Source organism: Geotrypetes seraphini, chromosome 8 (assembly GCF_902459505.1).
Source record: "Geotrypetes seraphini chromosome 8, aGeoSer1.1, whole genome shotgun sequence".
Taxonomy (NCBI): Eukaryota; Metazoa; Chordata; class Amphibia; order Gymnophiona; family Dermophiidae; genus Geotrypetes; species Geotrypetes seraphini.
The window spans coordinates 113,838,455-113,855,118 of record NC_047091.1 but is presented as its reverse complement, the minus strand read 5'-3'; the positions used below and the strand labels follow the sequence as shown (position 1 = coordinate 113,855,118).

Genomic DNA, 16,664 nt, shown 5'->3' with positions numbered 1-16,664 from the left:
AAAAATGGTTTCCTGCCCCCGAACAGCGTGGCAGAAGCATGGCTTTTCCCTGCCTCTCAGCTGATCGGGCTTCCCCTGCCGGCTCTGCACATGCACAGAGAAGGCAAATCAGGGAGAGGAGTAGCTCTATACATTAGAGAGGACATCAAAGTTACTAAAATCACAGACATCAAGTATATGGGAGAATCCCTCTGGGTGAACCTTGCCAGGGGCAATAACAAATACCTGTATATTGGTGTTGTGTATAGACCACCAAGACAAAAGGATGAGGCGGACCAAGAACTAATCGAAGACATTGAGACCATCACACTGCGAGGAGACACAGTGCTGTTGGGAGACTTCAATATGCTCGATGTGGACTGGAACAAACTTTCCGCTACAACCAGCGACAGCAAGAGGCTACTAGCCTCCATACGAGGAGCACATCTCAAACAGATGGTACTAGAACCCACCAGGGATCAGGCGATTCTGGACCTGCTGCTCACCAACGGGGACAGTGTCACAGAGGTGTCAGTAGGAGAAGCTTTGGCCTCCAGCGACCACAACATGGTGTGGTTCCACCTGAAGAAAGGAATCACTAGGTCAAATACATCAACTAAGGTCCTAAATTTTAAAGGGACTAACTTTCAATGCATGGGGGACTATGTCTACAAAGCGCTGCAAAACCAGAGCACGACGGACAGTGTGGAGGTACTATGGATGGCTCTGAAATCAACCCTGCAAGAAGCAACCAAAATATACATAAAAACCGTGAGCAAACGGCACAGAAAAAATAGACCGCAGTGGTTCTCAGTGGAGATCTCAGAACTAGTAAAACAAAAGAAAAAAGCATTCATAACCTACAAACAATCGCAACAGCCGGAAGCTAAAGAAACCTATCTGGCGAAATCTAGAAATGTTAAAATGGCAGTCAGGGAGGCCAAACTCCGGATGGAAGAAAATTTACCAAGACAGGTTAAAAAGGGGGATAAATCCTTTTTTAAGTACGCTAGCGACAGGAAGAAGAACTCAAGCGGTATTGTGCGCCTAAAGAAACCTGACGGCAACTTCATGGACGCGGACAAAGCAGAACTACTCCATAACTACTTCTGCTTAGTCTTCACCTGCGAAGCGCCAGGATCCGGACCTCAGCCACAGACACAGGAGTGTTCAGAGGACCCATTCCGGGACTTTGCATTTACAGTGGGCAATGTCTACCACGAACTATCAAAGCTAAATGTGAACAAAGCCATGGGCCCGGATAATCTACACCCCAGAGTACTTTGGGAATTGAGAGATGTTCTGGCAGAACTGTTAGCTGAGCTTTTTAATCTTTCCCTAACCAAGGGAAAAGTTCCCTTGGACTGGAAAACTGCCAACGTTATTCCACTCCACAAAAAGGGATGCAGGTCAGAGGCCGAAAATTACAGGTCAGTGAGTCTCACATCAATAGTATGTAAACTTATGGAAATGTTGATCAAAAACAGATTGGACACGATTCTGGATGACGAAGGACTAAGGGATCCCCACCAGCATGGCTTTACGAAGGGAAGGTCTTGTCAATCCAATCTGATAAACTTTTTTGACTGGGTAACAAAGAAACTGGATAAGGGAGAGTCCCTGGACATCGTGTATTTAGACTTCAGTAAGGCTTTTCATAGTGTCCCATACCGTAGGTTATTGAACAAGTTGAACGCGATGGGCCTAGGAGAAACACTGACTGCATGGGTAGAAGACTGGCTTAGCAGTAGACTTCAAAGGGTAATGGTAAACAGTATTCCCTCAAAAACGTCGGACGTGACCAGTGGAGTACCGCAGGGCTCAGTCCTGTGACAATCCTGCAACCCCGAGGCTTGTCACAGAGAGATTTGGGAGGAATTACAAGCCCAGATACAGGAGGGCGAACCAAGTCGGAGCCCGGGGGAGTAAGTTTAGCTGACTATCCTGTGGCCTCAGAGGGAGAAAGGGAAGCAGGTCCAGAAAGCTGGGTCTGCTCTGATAATGTCCTGAGGTCAAACAGTAAAGATTGGCCTTATGGGTTTGCAGAGTCTGTGAAGCAGAAGGCAGCACAGCAGGGTGCCTTGAGAACAGTTCAGGCCAAGGGAAGAAAACTTTCTCCCCTGCAGCAAACGGGGAGTGGTTTCTTCCCTCAGCTTAAACGGAGACTCTCTAATGAACTAGGGGGGAGAGCAGGAACAGGGCAGAAAGGAACCAGCAGATTCCCCAAGACAGCAGCAGAGCCGGAGCCAGAATCCCAGCATGAAGCTGAACTAGCTTGGAAACAGCCAATGCCCCTTTCTCTGACTGATTGGGACATGAAAGAGGAACAGGTTAAAAACTCTCCTTTGGATTCATGTATGCCTGAACCAATGTTGATAGGAGGAAGCTATACCTCAGGTGAAATCCAGAGTGAGCCAATGGAGATTTCCTGAGGAAAAGGTGAGGGCTGGGAAACGTTTTCTGCCTACTGTTTCTCTGCTGTCATGCTGGAACCTGGGGAATGCCTAACAGGATGTTAAAGTGTTGTAAACTGCCAAGTTGCGTTCCTGTATGCTGGATTTGTGTAAAGCACTAGAGCTGATAGGATGTGGTAAAGCATAGCTTACTTAAGCAAACGGTGTGCAGGGAATCTGCCTAAATGTCTGTGATTCATAATACCAAACCTCCTAGCAAACTGTGGGAGGTAATTTAATTCCGTGTGCTTTTTGAACTGGATAAAGCTCCAACTAAAAGGACTGTTCTGTTTGACCTGCATTATCTCCTGCAGTACAAATGCAGGAAAATAGTTTCCATATAACCAAGTTCAGCAGGACTGCTTAGATTGAAAGAACCTTGGACTTTGAGGGCAGTTGGCCCATTTAAGGAATGAACTCTGGTGAAGGAAAAATGCTTGTAGTGTGGGGCATTTGAGAAAGTCCAGAGCAGTGTGGATTATATTTTGATTTTGAATGAACTTTTTTCTTTGTGCAAAATTTATGTTACTGGTGAAAACCGGGCTTGCCTGAGGTTGCCAAGGCCAGTGGCCCAATAAAAGCTATGATTTATTATTGAAGCCATTCTGACTGCTGGAGTTTTCTGTGCCAAGAACACACCACATCTAGCCCAGGAAAACCATAGGGGTATCCAGCCTGCAAGGTAGCCCTACTTTAAAGGGGCTCACGCCAGGTGTTAGAAATGTGTCACTGCCTAGCGTTGGCAAACCGCTTGGCCAGAGACTAGGTGGTGACAGTCCTGAGCCCAATACTATTCAATATCTTTGTAAGGGACCTGCCTCAGGGACTTTGAGGTAAAATTACATTATTCACTGATGACGCTAAACTATGCAACATTGTGGGCAGCGCAGCAGAACCTGATAGCGCAACCATGCCCGGCACTATGGAGCAGGACCTACTTTTACTAGAACAATGGTCCAGTACTTGGCAACTAAATTATAATGCCAAAAAATATAAGGTAATGCACCTTGGTAGCAGAAATCCATGCAGAACATACACCCTGAATGGTGAAAACCTAACCAGAACTGTAGCAGAACGGGACTTGGGAGTAATCATCCGGGAAGATATAAAAGCTGCCAATCAGATGGAGAAAGCTTCAGCAAAAGCTAGACAAATGCTGGGCTGCATCAGAAGTAGCTTTATCAACCGAAAGCCTGAAGTTATACTGCCGTTGTACAGATCCATGGTGAGACCTCAACTGGAGTACTGTGTTCAGTTTTGGAGGCCACATTATCAAAAGGATGTGAAGAGAATGAAGTTGATTCAACGAATGGCCACTAGGATGGTCTCAGAACGTAAAAATCTCCCATATGAAGAACGTCTGAGCAGGCTGCGCTTATATTCTCTCGAAGAGCACAGAGAAAGGGGGGACATGATAGAAACATTCAAATACATCACGGGCCACATTGATGTGGAGGAAGACATCTTTTTTCTTACGGGTCCCACGGCGACAAGAGGGCATCCGCTAAAACTCAGGGGGGGGGGGGGAGATTTCATGGGGACACCAGGAATATTTTTTCACCAAAAGGGTAATTGATCGATGGAATGGTCTTCCACGTCAGGGAGTCGAGGCCAGCACCACGCTCGACTTCAAGGGACAATGGGACAGACAGGTGGGGTCGCTCCAGAGGAATGCTTAAAAGATGGATTCTCGAAGGAGGGAGGGTTCTTGAGAGGGCAGACTTGTTGGGCTGTCGTCTCTTTTCTGCCGCCATACTCTATGTTTCTATGTTTCTCTGTGTGTGATCGGATTGGAGAGTCAGGGATTATGGCAAACATCTGTGTGAATCATTTGCATGCAGACTTTGTAATGCATCAATAGCTCTTTCTGAATCAGCCAAAAAATCGAATTGGTGCAGACTCACATGATCTTACTGATTCTTTTAGTGCATCTAGGCCTGAGTTCTCAGAAGACAATGGTTTCTAAATTCACCCTGCAACACCCCCAAGTGTTTACCCTGGAATCAATATGCAGTCTCTGAATTAAGTAAAGGCTTGTCTTCTCAATTTATTATTATGACTCAAACTATAAAAGGAACTGTCTCTGATATAAATATTTTACAATATCAGTTACAGACTTCTTCATGTTATCAATCTGATGAGCCCCTCCTAGCAGAGAGGGACGTGTATAATAATTGAATCATTTTGATAAATTCCAGTGGAAAACCAAAAGTGGACAATTCAGTAAAAAAATATTTCCATTTTACCTGATCAAAGCCCTTTTCATTAACTCTCTCTCGGAAGTCACTCCCAAAGCAACAGAAGTACTAAATTTGATGGAGCAATGGATGACAGAATTCAGACTGAAATTTAACTCAGAAAAAACAAAACTTTTTGTTGCTTCACCACACCCCCTTGATACCAAAACATCACTATGCATCAATAAACTCAGTTATCCTATTCAATCTACTATGAAGGTACTGGGTGTAACACTGGACCAGAGCCTAACCATGAAAGACCAGGTGGACTCCATAATCAGAAAGGGTTTCTTCACTCTCTGGAAGCTTCAGTCCATTAGAGCATATTTTGATGTGTCATCATTCAGAAATCTGATACAATCCCTCATACTGAATCACCTACTTGGCAACTACAACTAGTGCAAAATACAGCGATCAGACTGATCTTCGGGTTGAAGACGTTTGACCATGTTACACCTTCCTACTGACTTCTGCATTGACTGCCGATGGAGGCACATGTGAAGTTCAAGTTTGGTTGTTTCTGTTTTAAGGTGCTATTCGATTTAGCCCCTAAATACATAACTGACCTTTTCTCTTTCTCAGCCAACAGACATAAGAGAAGCTCACACTTGAATTTTGTTTCCCCTCCGGTTAGAGGATGTAAATTTAAAAGACATCATCAACCTCTCCTCTCACATCAGGCAGCATTATGGGGTAAAGATCTAGAACAATTGCTTACGTCTACTATTTACGGGGAATTTAGGAAATGCCTAAAAACATATCTGTTCCTAAAGTACGTAGGCAACTAACCTGCACAATCTCATTCCACAATAACTGATCCCTAGAGCTGTTAATCACTAGCTTTTAACTTTGTTAAATCAACTCAATTTGTAGCATCTTTCAATTAATGTTAACTGGCAGAACATTGCTAAATCTACTCAATCGGTAACATCTTTTAATTATTGTAAACTGCATAGAACTTCACGGTCCTGCGGTATATAAACTGTTATATTATTATTATTCAGCATCTAAAGAAATTGAGAGATAAGGTTGGACCTTTAACCGGGCAAAATGGAGTATATGGAGTATGTGTTGTCTGATCCAAAACTACATTTAATAAAACCAATTTGGTCTCTGTGAATAAGATCATGTACACATTTTTATAATCTGTTACAAAGGATTTTGGCATAAATCTTATAATCTATATTCAAAAGAGAAATTGGACAATAGTTTTGTAACATTTGAGGGTCTCTATTAGGTTTTAGTAGGACAGTGACATTTGCTTCTAGGAACCGACCCATAATTTATGTAGACTTTGGTGGAATATTATATGTTATTTCTAATTTAACTAGGATTTCTTTTTTTTTCCTTTCAAGTGTTAATCTTTGGAAATGTATATTTAAAATTGCATAAATGATATAATATTAATAAAAACAGGTGTGGGATAAACCCAAGGGATCCTTATATAACAACTGAATGAAAAGAAAGCATAAAGCTTTTCCATTCAAGGCAAAACTATGTCTTTCTCTCTGCAAAGAGGGTAACCTGCATGGAGCGGCAGTTACAACCCTAAAGAAAAGCATGGCAAGGGGGAGGTAACCAGCACAGAGTGGAAGTCACAATCACAAATTAAGGCTTAGAGAAGGTAATATGCATGGGGAAGTTATAATAACGTGAAACAAAAACGTATAGGGGGAGGTAACCTGCACGGAGCAGCAGTTACAATCCTAAACAAAAGCATGGATTGAGTAATCTGCATGGAGTGGCAGTTATAGCCCTAAACCAGGGGTGTCAAAGTCAGTCCTCGAGGGCCGCAATCCAGTCGGGTTTTCAGGATTTCCCCAATTAATATGCATGAGATCTATGTGCACGCACTGCTTTCAATGCATAGTCATTGGGGAAATCCTGAAAACCCGACTGGATTGCGGCCCTCGAGGACCGACTTTGACACCTGTGCCCTAAACAAAAGCACAGGGGGGTAACCTGCTACACAGTGTCAATTGCAATCCTAAACAAAAGCACTGAGGGTGTAATCTGCACAGAGAGGCAGTTATAACCCTGAACAAAGGCATGGAAGGGTTAACTTGCATAAACCCTGAACAAAATCATAGTGTGATCCCTGCATAATAGATGCGCCTTGCTTGTCTTTATAAACGGTCACTCGCTATGTTACAATACATCCTATGTACTGATGTAACGTTACTGATCTGGTCTTCTTTCAGACTTTTCCTGCGATCTCCAGCCTACCATGGTTTGCTATCTTATTGCCTCTGGTAGTGCTCCTCTTGATAAAGGCAATAAAGGATTTAGCTGATGACATTGTGAGTATTTTGTGACCTGTAGTTCCTCTAGCGGGGTCTTTGTTTGACTATCAATAAAGGAAGACAGACATGCTTGTCTTCTATTTTTTGGGATAGCTCTCTTGTGCAGTGATACATACAGGTGGGCTTGGGTGGGCCCATTCTTAGCTTAGAGTCACCCTGAATGGCCCACCCAAAATGTTCAGTGGCAGCCACCTCTCCTGCCTTGTATCCCTTATACCCCTCCTGTGGTTTGGCAGCTCCCCCTCCCTCTCAAATTTACCTCAGCATCTTCGCTGGGGCAGTGGTGACGCACCTCCACTGCCAGTGTCGGCCCCACAGCCACATCCCTCCTTCGCTGATGTCACCTCCTGTTTCCTGGACTTGGCAGAGGGAAGTCTGCGAGGCTGGCACAGGCAGTGGAGGTGCCTTGCTGCTGCGCCGGCGAAGATGCTGGATGTGGGGACAGAGGAGAGGGAGAGAGATGCAGGAGAAGGGGAAGGGGAAGTTTTGGAAGGACCATCCATCCTAAATGTGCCCCCCGCCCCCCAAAAATGATAGGTCTGGTTATGCCATTGCTCCTGTGAGATGGAGCAGTGAAGAACCAGTATCTAGTAGGAAACAGAAGAACACAAGAAGAGGCGATGATTTGCAAGGACTCACACAGGTGGAAGACATGAAGGAGATCAAATGTATTGAGAAGTGTGCAATTTATTAAACTAAAAACTCGGTGTGGCCACGTTTTGCCCTCAGGCTGCGACAGGGGTAGATGCTAAGTTGCAATTAAAAACAGATATGAACAAACAATGACTAATAGACACATAACTGTTTTAGATATGACACACCACCACATATATTTGCATAATTGTGTTTATTAATTGTCTTTTTAAATGTGATACACTTCCCCACCCCTCCCGTATTCACGGTGATAGGGGAACAGCATGGCTGCGAATACAGAAAAACCGCGAATAACTTTTTGTATGCTATTTGCGGGCTTTCTGTAAAAAAAAACCCAGAAAAGGCACAAAACCGCGAATAACCTGACCCGTTCCTGTGTGGCAGTAAAGGAAAGTGTGGGTCTGGATCCTGAGAACCGCTTCCAGAACAGAGCGCAGGGCTACCTGTGCGCGAGGTAGAGAGTAGTAACCTGCTGTGGTGCGGCGGGGGACTTCCAGATCAGACTGCGCACCTGGCGCTGGCAAATGCCAGGTACAGAGTCAGCGCGAGCCTGCTGAGTTGCAGGTGCGTGCGCGCTCGGTGGCGGGTCGGAGCCTCTGGGAACGGCGCTGGATCCTGTCGGTTCATCGGCCTCCACCTCGGCTGCAGGTTTCGGGTGATTCCTCCATTTTCCTGTGATGTAAATTTGGGGGCAGAGACTGTGTTCAAAAAAACCCACAAATAACTGAAACCGCGGATAATGAAATTGCGAATACGGAGGGGGGAAATGTACTATGTATGCACACCAGACACACCCTACAAGTTTTATGAGTACCTTATGTATGTGCCCTTCTTTACATTTCTGCTTAATTGGTTCTTAATCAGATTTTATCATCTTAATTAATATTGTATTTTTGATTAAACATTTCATTTGTTTATTAATCATTGTGCATATCTGTTTTTAATTATATCTTAGCATCTATATCTGTTGCTAAACCTTAGCATCTACATCCGATGCAGCTTGAGGGTGAATCGTGGCCATGTAGAGGTTTTTTTTGTTAATAAATCGCACACTTCTCAATACATTTGATCTGCTTCTTGTCTTCTACCCTATTTATTTATTCCATTTTCTATACCGTTCTCCTAGGGGAGCTCAGAATGGCTTACGTGAATTTATTCAGGTACTCAAGCATTTTTCCCTGTATGTCCTGGCCGGCTCACAATCTGTCTAAAGTACCTGGGGCAATGGGGGGATTAAAGGGCAAATTCTATAAGAAGCGCCTAATTAGGCACTGTTCAGCGCAATTCAAGTAAAATTGGGTGCTGTTTAATGAATCACGCTGAGCGGAACCTATTTTGGAGGCGCCCAAGAAACAGGCCAGCTCTTGGCACAACTTAAAATTAGGCGCCTAGCTGAGCCCATAAGCACGCTTAAGAGCAATGATTCTGTAACAAGGCGCCTAACATGAAGCCACGCCCACGCCTAACATGCATAGCGCCTATTTTTTTGAAGGCCGCCTAAATTTTTAGAGGCGCCTTGTTACAGAATCGCGCTTTCTTGATAGGCGCCTATGTTTCAATCAGTGCTGATTAAAAAGCTTAATTGAGCTTGTTATTCAATTTAGAAAGGTGCCTATCTAGTTGGGCGCCTCTGAAATAGGTGCCTAACTTTAGGCGCTGGTTACAGAATTTGGGCCTAATTGACTTGCCCAGGGTCACAAGGAGCAGCGTGGGATTGAACCCACAACCTCAGGGTGCTGAGGCTGTAGCTTTAATCACTGCGCCACACTCTCCTACCCTAGTAGGAAATGGAAGCAGGCATCATAAGATGGTGAGTTTTCTTATCTTTATGAAGTGCTTTGATACAATGCAGAGAGTGCCATTGAATAAGCATAAACCTTAATGTCTAGCAGGAAACCCCAATCTACAGCCATTTTGCTCTGTTACTTATGATTCTTTACAGTAGAGTAAGTCTTAGGAGAGCGTTTCATTACTGTCATGATGCAAAACTAACCTATTTGGAATCACTGCCGCCAGTGGCATAGCGAGGTTATGCGGCGCCCGGGGCAGTGGCACCTCTCCCCCGTTCCCCTTCCCATCCCATCCCTTCTTCCATCCCTTTTTAATTTTCCAGGCGAGAGCAACAGCATGAACTTGCTGCCTGCATCGTGTTGGCTATCCCTCTGATGTCATTTCCTAGGCCCAGGGCCCAGAAGTGATATCAGAGAGAGGCGATGCCGACGCGGGTAGCAAGTTCATAATGCTGCTGGCACAGAAAAAATGAAAGAGGTACAAGGGAAGGGGTGCACGGGTGAAGCAGGGGGGTCAGGGGTCAGGAAGGAGGGGACAGAGAGGACGGGTGTCTGCACCCTTTACAAAGACCGTGCCTGGGGCGAACTGCCCCCCCCCCCCCCGTATCCCCTTTACTATGCCAGTGACTGCCACTAATACTCTTTTGTGTTTCTGTTTTTCCTACTGCTACGAGGAACACATTAAAATAAAAATTTAGGAACTACTGTATATTGTACTGAGTTGTTTTTTTTAAAAAATTAGTTATGGTCAGTTCTATGTGGAAAATTTACTACAGTATCTAAATGTACTAGGAAAAGTTTATAAAGGGAGGCCAATTTAGACTGGGGTAACAAAATTGAGAGAGGCAGGTGGCACCTGTTGAAGAATGAAGATGTAATGTTAACATTATCCCAGGACAAGCAGGCAGCATATTCTCCGTGGATGATGTCACCCACATGTGAGAATATCTTCCTGCTGTCCCTGGATAACACCTGTTACGGTAAGTAACTGTGCTTAATAGTTAGAGCACTTTAATTTTTTCTTACATGCAATCGCTGCCTGGCTGGCCCGGAACTTCCTCTTTGACATCAGAATTGACGTGGGGTGGGGGAGGCTTGTGCAGTTGTTGCACACACCTGGCTTGTTGCTGCAGCAGTGGCTTGGAGAAATCGGCGGTGGTAGCTTGGGGGGGATGCAAGGAGAGAGAAAGAAAGAAAGGGGGCAGGGAGAGAGAAAGAAAGACAGAAAGAAAGAAAGAAAGAAATGAAAGAAAGAATGGATGCACAGTCAGAAGGAAGTGCAACCAGAGACTCAAACCAGACAACAAAGGTAGGAAAAATTATTTTATTTCAATTTAATGATCAAAATGTGTCAGTTTTGAGAACTTATATCTGCTGTCTATATTTTGCACTATATTTGTCTATTTTTCTATAGTTGTTACTGAGGTGACATTGCATATTTTAAAGTCATCTGTCTTAACCTCTTTGAAACCCCCCAAATATAAATGATAATTAACATTTTCTCTTGCATACAGTGTGTTTGTGTTTTTTTTAAAAAATGTTATGGTTACCATTATGAATTAATAAGATATTGTGTGTACATGAAAAATGAATGGAAGAAATTGGGGGTGGGGCTGGGGCGGGATTGGTGACGGGACTGAAATTTAGTAGATGCCCCATTTTGAGGGAAAAAAAATAAATGGTCACATTAGTTATACATAAAACAGTATCAAATTATAAAAGCAGAAAAATCATAGAACCAGGATTAGAAAAGAGAAAGAAATGCTATGTATCAGGCAGATACAGGAAGAGTAGTCTGAAGTAATTGCTCATTATATAGGGTTACCAGATGTCTTGGAAAACCTCATTTTAGAGGACTGTCCAGGATCTGGCATTTGTCCGGGTTTTGGAAACCCTACAAGATCCGGCCGCATCTGGAAGGCCTCTGAGCATGCACGGATAATGTCACATGCATCCACGCATGCTCCAGGCCCGCCAGATGCGGCTGGAGGGTGGAATGGAGCAGGGTCATGTGTCCGTGGTTTTCTTTTTTTAAATATGGTAACCCTATCTTTATAGGTAAAATGTGAGAAGCACAGAAAAAAAGGTGGAAAAGCAGGTTGTTAATAACCTTGGGGGTTAGCGCCCAAGAAAAAGATCTGGGTGTCATTGTCGACCATATGCTGAAACCTTCCACCTAATGTGCGGTGGCAGCCAAAATACAAGATGCTAAGAATTATTATAAAGGGAATGGTTAACAAGACTAAGAATGTTATAATGCCTCTGTATTGCTCCTTGGTGTGATCTCACCTCGAGTATTGTGTCCTAGGAAGTATTTGGATAAGCTATTCAGATGGCAGCTAATTATCGCTAAAATCCAGATAATGACAACAATTTACTATGCTATCCGGATAGTGGTACCCAGTATCCAAAAGCTGCCACTGAATGTCATGGCTGGTGTTTTAAAAAAAATGCTAACTGCTCAATATTGGAAGGATGATATACGACAGGGGTGTCCAACCTTTTGGCTTCCCTGGGCCGCATTGGCCGGAAAAAATGTTTCTGGGGCTGTGCAAACGCAGCAGCAAGACAGAGGAGGGAGCCAGCAAGATGGTAAACACTTGGGGGCAACAGAGGAAAACACTGCATCTCTCTCGACCAGGGCTACACAAATTACTTCACGGAGCCGCAGGTTGGACACTCCTGATATATGATATTAGTGTGGCATGAAATAGACATTTTGGGGGATAATTCTATAGGGTGCTATAAGTTAGGCACCCAACTGTTGGCTCATAAATGGAAGATATGGTAACTGACCACCACAATGGGGCAAAACCAGTAGGTATGAACATGCATGCACTTAATCGTTATTCTAGTGTTTATGCACAAAACTGCAAAGGGGTGTATGGAAGGTAGACCTCTAGTGGTAGTGCCATTAGACTACCTCTAGAGTTGCAGCCACCATTTTAAAATCTTAGTCACTGGGAGCAGGAGTGGGTGGCTTGCTCCTTCTCTGAAGACCCTCTCAACCATCAAGAGGTGAAGGTAGGTTGAGGGGCAGGGCTGCTGCCACATGGGGAGGGTGGGCTTAGTATCAGCGGGGGATCAGTATCGGTTGGAGGGGAGGTATTTGTAATGGTGGCAGGGTTCAGTGGGATGCAGCCAGTAAGACTGTAAGGGAGCTCAGGAGGGAGATGAAAGAAGGAAACCACATTTGTGACAGGCAAGACATCACTGACAGCTATGTGGATGCTGGCCGATTTCCACATAGCTGGCAACATTCTGGCATCCACATAGCTAGGAGACCAAAGTTAAGATTGCTTTTTATGCAGTCCTATTCGGCTGCTTAGCTATGTGAGTGTCAGAATTGAACTTTGTCTGCACCAACACAGCTGCCAGCTCCTCCCCAACTCTGCCTCTGTAACACCCCTCCCCAGCCTACCTAACATGTGGCCATTCCGATATCCAGCAGCACTGCCTGGTTAAGTGCCACTAGATGTTGGGGCCCAGGAGTCTCTCTCGCCCACTTAAATTGCTACTGGGGGTCACTGGAATTAACTTTCATCAACTGGTAACAAGGAAATTCAGTAATGTTGAGTTTTATTACTTTATTTCTTGTTCACAGATCCGGCATAAGAGTGACGCAACTATCAATAACAGACACTGTGAAATCCTAAAGGATAAAAGGTATTCCACACACAGAGCAGGTTTTCAAGTAGAAATATACCATATACAGTATATCTTTCACTATTACAGGCCACACGAGGCCAATGAAAACACCTGCATAAGGGAGAAAGAGGAAGTGGGAAGGACATTTGGGCAGTGGCGCACCCTTAGCTGGATTTTCTTACACAGCCTTCCTAAGACACACAGGTGGAAATTACAAACCCAATAATCAAATTACTCTGTTCCATGCAGTAGCCTTGGTTCCTTAGTCCTAAGGCAAACCATTGCAGTATTAGATTTTGTCACACCTGTCTCTAGCTCTCTGTCTATGGAAAAGGAGTTTTCAGTTCAGGAAAGAACTAGCTGATATTAAGAGGGCCGTGTTCTCCAGTGTACACCATGAAGATGATCCACTCCCACTGTCACAAAGAATCAAATAACCCAGGCATAAAACAGCTATAGTTCATTTATTTTAGTTATTTATATACTGTGTACTAATTGTCTAAGCAGTTTACATTCAAGTATTCAGGCATTTGTCCCTATCTGTCCTGGTAGGCTCACAATCAGTCGAACGTACCTGGGGCAATGGAGGATTGAATGACTTGCCTAGGGTCACAAGGAGCAGCATGAGGCTCGTACCCAGAACCCCAGGGTTCTGAGGCTGTAGCTCTAACCAATAGACCACACCTTCCTCCAGTGGGCTCTGGCAGGGTGTGATCTATGATACAGAGATAGTGCAAGGATGGCTGGAACTTGCCTACAACCTTAAATTGGTGTCCTCCTTCTTCTTTATATCCCCTTCACTCTACCCCTACCCAATTCAGCATTTCACTTGTCTCTTCTCTTTACTCCCCTACTAGTCTAGTATCTCCCTTTTCTCTTTTCTTCCTTTTCCTCCCCTCCTTTCCCCCATATAGCACCTCTATTTTCTCTTCCCTCCCCTTCCTCATTTCAACCCATTTGCCCAACATCAACCTCACTCACCCCTCTCCAGCCAGCTTCAACTCCTCTCTCTTCCCTATCCAACATTGATCCTTTAATCTACCCTCCTCTCCAACTCACCTTCACCCTCAGTCCAGCATTTCCCTTCAGACCTCCCTCCCTTCTGCTGCCGCTGCATGTCTCCAGTCCGCAGCAACCATGATAACGACGAAAGCCCTGCTGGTACCAAGCTCTCTGACATGTAACATATCAGAGAAGGGCAAGGCCATCAAGGTCTTCATGAGTACAGAGGCTGGTAGCTTCCTGGTGCTTGTTGCAGTTGCTTTGTGCATGGCTGCTATGGACCTGGAGGTCACAGCACAAGGGAGGGAGGGATTGGCCTGGGCTATGTGATCTGATGCCTTTTCTACCACACCAACTATTCTATTACATGTACGCTGAAATAGTCGTAATGCCAATGACCTGCCCATGACTCTCCCATGATCTGCCCATGACTCTTTGCAGTTACACGATGGAACACTTAGGTGTCAAGTTATGGAATAGAATGTAGGTGCACTGTGGTGCCTAAATACTGTTTCTGCCCTGTTGTAGCACATAATATCCATTAACTCCTGTTGCTGCTCCAAATATTTGGCATCTAATTCGCACCCAACTTTTGACACAATATAGAGAATTACCCCAGCATGGGTAACTTCAGAATGGTAGATATAACTCTAACTGAAGAAATCCTCACTATATAAATTGGGAAGTGGTACACGATAAATTATAAATACATTGCATATAACCAAAAGTAAATGAATAGATCATTCAAAAATGAGTGAAGGAGTGAATTCAGTATTTGGGTCTCCACCCCTGTGGCATTATAGGCAGCCCACCATGCTCAACAAGATCCACCAGACCACCCTTTTATATCATATTACACTCCGTGATATTAATATAAACAAATTATGCTCAAATTAAAATTGTGATCATGTAACCACTTCCCAAAGATTTTCAACAGGAATACAGCCACAAAATTCAATTTGATGTCTCAAAGTTCATATTTCAAAGTACACATGGGTTCCAAATGCAGTATTTGCTTATTCAATAATACATGAGAATGAGACCAAAGACTTATCTCTGTATCCTTTGAGGCAAGGCAAACCCCCGGCAAAATGCTTTGTTTCAATCTTTCCTCAAGACATATAATATTGTACAGGTTTTTATAGTGTGACTCTAGTCATCTTACTGAGTGGACCAGATGCTGGTCTTTATTTGCCATTATTTACTATGTTACTACACGTAGCTAATGTGGAAATTCCAATTAAGGGGAGTGGAATGGTGTGAACTGTGCAAATTAGAGAATGATAATGTGACAGAATTAATCACTGTTCCCGTCCCCGCAGATAACCACGGGAAACAATCCTGTATCATTCTTTAGTGTCTGTCTCAACCTAAGCCCTTCTACACCAGCATTCTTCAATTCAAAGCTTGGGAGTCAGTGGCTGTGCCTATTCATACTCTGATTCTTATGTGAGCCAAGAATAGGCTAATGAACCCATTGTGACATCACTGATGAGGCAATGGTGGAATGAGGCATTATAACATTGCAATCTCAGCTCTGGAATGTTGCTACTCTTTGGGTTTCTGCCAGGTACTTGTGACCAGAGTTAGCCACTGCTGGAAACAGGATACTGGGCTTGATGGGCGTTCAGTCTGTTCCAGTTGCGGGAGTTAGGGGCAGAGCCGGCCCGCGAATAATATTCGGGCCAGTTCTGCCTCTAACCCCCGCTTCCCCGGCTATTTTAAGCCCTGAAAGCCCCCCTTAAGCCTTACCTGGTGGTCTAGCGGGTTTTCAGGGCAGAAGCGATCTTCCCATGCTCCTGCCCCATGCAGATCGCTCACAGGAAATGGCTGCCTTGAGCTCCCATAGTCTCTCATTCCCTGTGAGTGATCTGCACGGGGCAGGAGCATGGGAAGATCGCTTCTGCCCTGAAAACCTGCTAGATCACCAGGTAAGGCTTAAGGGGGGGGTCTTACAGGGCTTAAAATAGCCTGAAAAATGAAAATGCATTTTTTAATTTAAAACCGCGAATAAGCAAATCTGTAGATACGGAATTCGTGAATACGGAGGGGGAAGTGTATGTTCTAACCATCCGGTGTCCTTCTTTAATGTCTGTCTCAACCTCAGTCCTTCTACACCAGCATTCTTCAATGCAAGGCTTGAGGGTCAGTGGCTGTGTCCATTCATACTCTGATTTTTCCCTCTCTCCTTAAAGAATGGCATAGGGATAGTTATCTGTGGGGATGGGAACAGTGATGAATTCTGTGACCTTGTCATCCTCTACTGTGCATTGCAGTTAACATAAGAACATAAGAATAGCCTTACTGGGTCAGACCAATGTTCCATCAAGCCAGTAGCCCATTCTCAAGCAGGTGTCATTTTAGTGCACTTCTCAGAACTTTGTTGGGGGCAATGGGATCTGTTTCCATACAGATGGGGTGGGTGCTTCTTCTGGCTATGGCATTTGTTGTTCACTTCCAGCCCAGCTGAGAATTGCAAGTGGCAGTGTAGATTAATTTGTGTTTTTTTAATTTCCTCACTAACCTGATAAAGAAAAGATAACTCTTGAATGCTTGTCAAAAAGATGGATGAAGTTACTCCAATAAACCATGTTGACC

The 16,664-nt window shown here is 44.3% G+C and overlaps 1 protein-coding gene across 3 annotated transcripts in view; it reads left to right on the top strand.

Annotated features, from left to right (window-relative positions):
• Positions 1-16,664, top strand: part of ATP8B3 (ATPase phospholipid transporting 8B3) — a 136,766-nt gene that overhangs the window by 29,552 nt on the left and 90,550 nt on the right. For all 3 annotated transcript variants that reach the window (XR_004540460.1, XM_033956701.1, XM_033956700.1), the window contains exons 5-6: positions 6,871-6,969; positions 13,021-13,082. Coding sequence is in view for 2 of the 3 variants with exons in the window: in XM_033956701.1 (XP_033812592.1) it covers positions 6,871-6,969; positions 13,021-13,082 (161 nt within the window). In the remaining variant the exon portion in view is untranslated. The remainder of the gene's footprint in view (positions 1-6,870; positions 6,970-13,020; positions 13,083-16,664) is intronic.